The 6,470-nt window shown below is 63.8% G+C and overlaps 1 protein-coding gene across 2 annotated transcripts; it reads left to right on the forward strand.

The window, feature by feature from the left end:
• Positions 1-472: 472 nt before the first annotated feature.
• Positions 473-5,934, forward strand: TLX1 (T cell leukemia homeobox 1). 2 transcript variants are annotated; one of them, XM_087432972.1, is made up of 3 exons: positions 473-1,055; positions 3,092-3,329; positions 5,640-5,934. In XM_087432972.1, the coding sequence occupies exons 1-3, from the start codon at positions 473-475 to the stop codon at positions 5,860-5,862; spliced, it is 1,044 nt and encodes a 347-aa protein (XP_087289098.1). In that variant the 3' UTR covers positions 5,863-5,934. The 2 variants fall into 2 exon arrangements, with proteins under 2 accessions (XP_087289098.1, XP_087289099.1); XM_087432973.1 differs by having other exon boundaries at positions 3,128-3,329.
• The last annotated feature ends 536 nt before the right edge of the window (positions 5,935-6,470 follow it).

Here is a 6,470-nt window from a genome sequence, read left to right on the forward strand (position 1 = left end):
GTGTCTGGTTCCCCTCTTCTGTCTCTTCCTGAACTACTTCTCTGAGCCTCGGCCTCCGTCCCTCTGTCTCTGGCTCCTGCATCTGTCTCGGCTCCCGGCCTCCCTCTCCCCCTCTCCGCCCCTCCCCCGCGCTGTCATTCAGCCCGCTCCTCTCCGCGCACAGCCAATAGAGAGACCCGGCCGAATCGGCAGGGCTCGCTCGCACCGGGCTTTTTCGCTCGGTGATTGATGTCCCAGAGTCAACAGCTAGCGAGCAGCCGGAGAGGGGAAAGAGCAGCCGGAGAGGGGAAGAATACGGCGCCCCCTCTTCTTCCCCTCCCTCCTACTTTAGCCCTCCTGCGCACTTCGCCTCCAAGTCTCCGCGCAGCCAGGCGCCACTGCCGCCTCCGCGCCCCTCCGCGCTGCCCCCCGAGCCAAGCACAGCGAGCGCCGCCGCCCAGGCCCCCCCGCGGGGCCGGGGCTGGGGGCCAGCATGGAGCACCTGGGTCCGCACCATCTCCACCCGGGCCACGCGGAGCCCATCAGCTTCGGCATCGACCAGATCCTCAACAGCCCGGACCAGAGCGGCTGCATGGGGCCCGCCTCGCGCCTCCAAGACGAATATGGCCTTGGCTGTTTGGTTGGAGGCCCCTACGCTTACGGCGGCGGGGGCCCCGCCGGGGCGGGGACCGGGGGCGCGGGGGCCTATGGCGCTGGCGGTCCGGGCGGCCCTGGTGGCGCGGCGGGCAGCGGCGGCGGCGGCGGCGGCGCCTGCAGCATGGGCCCGCTGGCTGGCTCCTACAACGTGAACATGGCCTTGGCGGGCGGCCCCGGTCCGGGCGGCGGCGGGGGCGGCGGCGGGGGCGGCGGCGGCGGGGGGGCACTGAGCGCTGCAGGGGTGATCCGGGTGCCCGCGCACAGGCCGCTAGCTGGAGCGGTGGCCCACCCCCAGCCTCTGGCTACCGGCTTGCCCACCGTGCCCTCCGTGCCCGCCGTGCCGGGCGTCAACAACCTCACCGGCCTCACCTTTCCCTGGATGGAGAGTAACCGCAGATACACAAAGGACAGGTTCACAGGTGAGTCCGGCCCGCGCGCGCCCCGCCTGGCCGCGGCCCGGGCTCTGCGCTACCCCTCTCCTGCCCGTTGGCTCCCTGCAGCTCCCTCTGCGCGCCAGGTCGCCCAGCTCCTCTCGGTGCTTCCCCCAAGTTCAGCCGCCTGCCACCTCTCTATGCTCGCGGAATCGCCGTGCTCGAAGAGTTCTCCCAGACTGGGCCTCTCTGCGACTCTCCCGCAGGACCCCTGCTCTGAGAAGCGCTCCCTGATCCCCTCTCCGAGTCCCTGGGCTTGGTCAGGCGGAGGGAAGGGGGATGTAGCTTCGGGACTACCTTCGGCCGGCACTGGGGCTCTGTAATCTCAGAGACAGAGGCGCGATGTGAACAAGCTGTTTCTTCCGTCCCGGCCGACGTTCTCTGGCCCAGGCGGCGAACCCCAGAATCAGACGCAAGGAAAGAACAGGTTCCCCACCTCCTGTCCCCTACGCGCGCGCACACACACACTCGCGCTCCGAGCTCCAGTGCCCGTCGCGCTGCCGGGCCCAGCAGAGGCCCCGAGCCCAAGTAAAGCAGCAGAGCTGGCGGGCCCTTCTTCCCGGACTTCAGGCTTCGTCCTGGTCGGCGGCAGCGTGACGCTGAGCCGCCCGCTTCATTTTCGTTCTGTCCTGGCTCTGCGTCCTTCCCCCTGGGCCCAGCCCAGTTCCCTCTGGCCTGAATAATGCACGGGCCAGGCTCGAGATCGATCGCCGGCCGAAGGACAACTCAAGGGACGATTACGCATTCGGCAGCTCTCCGCTGCCTACTCTGCGCCTGCCTCCGCTCGCCCCGGCTCCCTTCGCTCCCGCTTCCGCTCTCAGCACTCAGCTCTCGCTCATGCGCGGGCCCCTTTGCCCGGCCTCACTTCCCGCTGCCCTTACGTTCCCTGGATCTGAGACTACGATCCACCGCCAGGCCAGGCCCTCAAGCCCGCTGGGAAGCAACCACGAGTTGAGCCTGGGTTCCTGGCCCGCCTTAGAGAGAGGAGGCAGAGGGGGCACAGGCCGCTGCCGACCGCGACTTGAGATTCCCGTAAGGCTCAGGGTCCAGGGCCCATCGGTGGAGGAGGATAGGCAGCTTAGAGTTAGACCTAGGGCTGGGCGACCCCAAGGCACCCCAGGTCTCCTGCTCCTGTTCCAGCCTTGGAACTTTGGCCCAGACTCTGGGTCTGTGCAAAAGTCGGGGAGGGGGAGGCGGAATAGCCTTTCTGCTCTGGGCCTCTAGGAAGGGCCTTGTATTCAAGGGGCCCCACTGCCCCAAACCAAGTTCTCTCAGGCCTGGGGAGGCAGGGCCTCGTGCCCATCACACTCCCCCCAACCAGGCCAGGCCGGGCTTGAAGGGCTCTGATGGACTGCCCAGCCCAGGGCCCACTGGTCCTTGGTCTCTGGTGAAAGGTACGCCACACAGGGCCTACCTAGGGGAGCCACAGCTGGGCCTAATCTTGCTCCGGGCCTGAAGAAGTTTCTGAGGGAGTGAATGGCTGTTGCCTTGTGTTGCCCTGTGTCCTGTGTGTCTGCCTCTGTGCCTGTGCCTTTGCTTGTCTGTGTGTCTGCCTGTTTGGGTGTATAGATCTATAATTTGCTCCTGTGATATGTGATGTCTGTGTATGTTGCTGTGTGATGGAGGCTCAAGTCAGGACCCAGGGCCAGGACCTTGACCAAGCAGGGCCTCTTACTATTGGGCAGCTTCTCTGAGGCCGAGGCCTGGGGCAGCGGCGGGCTGCCACCCTTAGCTCACCTCAGACATGCCCCTCAAGGAGACTGAGGAGGCCACTGCGGATGGGTCTGGCTGGGCACGTGGGAGCCTGGGGCTAGGGAGGCCTCTGTGGTGGCAGTGGCGGCGTCGGCCTGGCGGCGGGAGGGGGCCGTTTCCAGCAGCGGGCTTGGAGCTGAGGGCTGACGGGAGACCAGGGCCCTGCTCATGGGGTCTAGCCGCTGCGCTCGCTGCCTCGCGGGGTGTCGGGCCTGGGACGCCTCCTGACGCTCTGCCGCTTGCCTCTGCCGTCTGTCTGTCTCCCGCTCCAGTGGCCCTCTCACCCTTCACTGTAACACGCCGTATAGGTCACCCCTATCAGAACCGGACGCCCCCCAAGAAAAAGAAGCCGCGCACGTCCTTCACGCGCCTGCAGATCTGCGAGCTGGAGAAGCGCTTCCACCGCCAGAAGTACCTGGCTTCGGCCGAGCGCGCCGCCCTGGCCAAGGCGCTCAAAATGACAGACGCGCAGGTCAAAACCTGGTTCCAGAACCGGCGGACGAAATGGAGGTGAGCGTGCGGGGCAGGCGCGGCCGCGGGCCGCGCAGTCTCGGCAGCTCTCGGCTTGGGGCCTCTCTCGGGGCGTCTCTTACACTCCCTCTGCTCGCCCGTTTCGGATCGGTTCGGAGGAGCGGGCCGCTCCTGCTAGGCTCGCGGGGAGCGGGAAGCAACCGAGGCCGATGAACGGGATGGGGCTGGAGAGCCCAGCTCTGTTTTACTGGAGGCTTCTTGGCTTTCTGGCTGGCACATTCACTGCCAGTGTAGACGGGGCTGGTCGCCTCCGCTGCTTGGGGAAACAGGCGGGTTAGAACACAGCCTGTACATTCTGGGCTTCCTAGATTAGTGAGTCCTGAGAGGCTTTTTGTTTGCGCAAACACCCTTACAGAGATGCCTCCTCTCTCCCGGAGACTGGAGACAGGATGGCCCGTGCTTTGTTTCTGCGCCCCAGCCAGGGCACCCGGTGGAGAGTCTGGGGCGCCAGACCGCCGGCGTGGGCCCTTCTGACTCTGTCCTCCCCAGACGCCCAGCCACCGGGCAGCCGGTCCCCCACCCTGGAAGGGGAAAATCAATCCGCGCCGGCTGCGGCGGGTTTTCCAGGGTCCCACTGAAAGGGGGATCAGTTGGGAGCAGATGGGTGTGTGTGTGTGAGAGAGAGACATTTCCTTTTCTCCTGTCTCACACCCACAACTACACTGATTCTTCCCCCACATACATATCTACTTCCACCGCTCTCATCTTCTCTCTCTCTTACCCTTACATACATAACGCGTCCCCCACACTCCTAGGCAGCCTTATTCTCCGCACACACCGGCGCTGTCTCCGCCGCACCCTCTTGCACTCCTGCACGCTCCTGCACATATGGGCCGCATTCTCGGTTCCCCACACGCCAGGAGTTTCTCGCTAGCTCAGGCCTCAGGGGGGAGCGCAAGAGAGTCTGGGCAAAGTTGGCGGCGCCGGGCCGGGCGGGCCTGGGGCGGGAGGAAGGAATTGGAGTTTCCTCTTTTTCTGAATGAAGGCGAGGAATCTGCCTGGGATTCCGCCGTCGTGGCCACAAAGGAAGCCAGTGCCCCGCGAGCCTGCTGCCCCCCACCCACATTCCTGCCGCTGGGGAAGGGGTGGGGGACGCGTCTTCAGATCTCTGGAAAGCTAGTTAAAGAAGGAGCAGGGGCTAGCGGGGTAGAGGAGGCACTGGTGTACCCAAGGCTCACCCAGGGCTGCAGTCTAGGGCGGGGAGGGACTGGGCAAGTGGGGGGGGGGGCGGTGCACAGAGGAAGACAGAGCGGCAGGCAGAGAGAGAAACTGAAACACAAAGGGAGGGAGCAAAGATAGACACCCCACCCCAGGGAGAAGAGGAAAAAAACAGGCAGCCTGAAGAAGTCTTACATATAATAAAGGAAAGCAATTGATGACTAAAATCTCCATTTTCGTTTCAAACAAATTCCCTTAATTCTGCGAGAATGAAGGAGGTGAGGGTGAGAGAAAACAAGACATAGATACAAAGCCTAATGGAAGAGAAACATTCAGGCAGTTTGAAACGCAGGGAAGAAGGGAAGACCAGAGGCAGAAAGACACACAGAGCGAAAAGGCAAGAAGGGGCGGCGGGAAGGGGCCCGGCGTCCGCCGCTGGGAGAGGCCGCGGCTGGCTTCGCGCGGCTTCATCGATCGCCTACAAATTGCTTCTGGAGGCCCCGGGGACTCCCATTAGGTCTGTCCACCTTAGAGACAGACGTTTGATCTCAGTTGACGGGTGGAGGGGAGGCATTAAATGGAATAAGTGAGTCATCTCCTCCCTGGACCACCTCGGAGGAAGCCAGCTGGTCTGGCGGGAGTCCCGGCAGGGCACAGGGCTCGGCGCAGGAGGTCGGAGGCCTGGGAGAGGTTCGCCGAGAGAAGGGGGAGATGAGAGGTCCAGCAGGGCAGCTCGTATCCACCCGGCCCTTGCCTCTGCTCGGGACTGGTGGAGAGCTGAGGCCCCTCTGGCTTGGGACGGCGCCTGGTCTTCCTCAGGGCTGGGGAGAGGGGAGATGCCATCCTACCCCTGGCTGCGCTGTCCAAGGCTGGTGGAGGTGAGGGCTCTGCGCGTAGACGGAAGCCCCAGCTGCTCGGGCCTAGCAGACTTTCCCACAGCTCGCCCGGGATACCTCCGCGCCATCTACTTTTGGGGTTTCCAGTCTTTGTCGGAGTCAAGACCCTCAAGATAAGGGAATATGTTAAAGGGTCCCAAGCTCGAGTTGGGGGCTGTGAAGGGGAGCAGCGCTGGCACAGGTTGTGTCCGGGAACCGCACCCGAAGCGTCGGTAACGGCTTGTCCCTGGTGCAGGCGGCAGACCGCGGAGGAGCGCGAGGCCGAAAGGCAGCAGGCGAACCGCATCCTCCTGCAGTTGCAGCAAGAGGCCTTCCAGAAGAGCCTGGCGCAGCCGCTGCCCGCCGACCCGCTATGCGTGCACAACTCCTCGCTCTTCGCCCTGCAGAACCTGCAGCCGTGGTCTGACGACTCCACCAAGATCACCAGCGTCACGTCGGTGGCGTCGGCCTGCGAGTGAGCCTGCCCGCTCCACCCCTCGTCCAGCCAAGGGGTCGCCGAAGCCTGAGAGCCAGGACTCTCTCCTACCCCTCCTCGCCTCAGATTGCACGCGGGAGGGGAACGTCTCGCCCCTTCGCGCCGGCCCGTGGATACCAGTCTCTCTTGGAAAAGAAAAGCGCGCGGGACAGGGATGCGAGACCTCCTCCCAAACGCCCATGCGGTCCCGTGCCCTTTGGAACTCTTCAGACTCTCCCAGTTTGCGTCTATTTTATTTTATTCTGATTTTTAACGTGGGAGCGAGAGAGACAGGGGAGGTGGGGGAAGAAGAGCTTCTGGGGTCCCCAGAGGACAGCACAGGCTGTCATTTGAACTTGCCCTGGGGAGGCCTCCTTTCTGTATCCCACTCCTCATCACACACGGACATCGATAGGCCCACACAGAGGCAATTTCACTATCCCTCTTGGTGTCACCCCAGAATCACAGGGGGCCTATGGTAGAGTGTCATGTACACACAGGGCCACAACCTTTGCACCTTTGACCTTCACTGTCAGACATAAGCCAGGGGTGACCCAGACTCATTCTGAACAGCATGGCATTTCTCACAAACACAAGGCCATGGCCACACTG

This window comes from Ceratotherium simum, chromosome 6 (genome assembly GCF_057802395.1).
Source record: "Ceratotherium simum simum isolate JZ-2026a chromosome 6, ASM5780239v1, whole genome shotgun sequence".
NCBI classification, from domain to species: domain Eukaryota; kingdom Metazoa; phylum Chordata; class Mammalia; order Perissodactyla; family Rhinocerotidae; genus Ceratotherium; species Ceratotherium simum.

Coding starts and splice junctions, on each gene's coding strand:
- TLX1 (XM_087432972.1), top strand. CDS start 473: ATGGAGCACCTGGGTCCGCACCATCTCCACCCGGGCCACGCGGAGCCC. Junction 1,056..3,091: donor CACAAAGGACAGGTTCACAG/GTGAGTCCGGCC, acceptor CTCCCGCTCCAG/TGGCCCTCTCACCCTTCACT. Junction 3,330..5,639: donor AACCGGCGGACGAAATGGAG/GTGAGCGTGCGG, acceptor TCCCTGGTGCAG/GCGGCAGACCGCGGAGGAGC.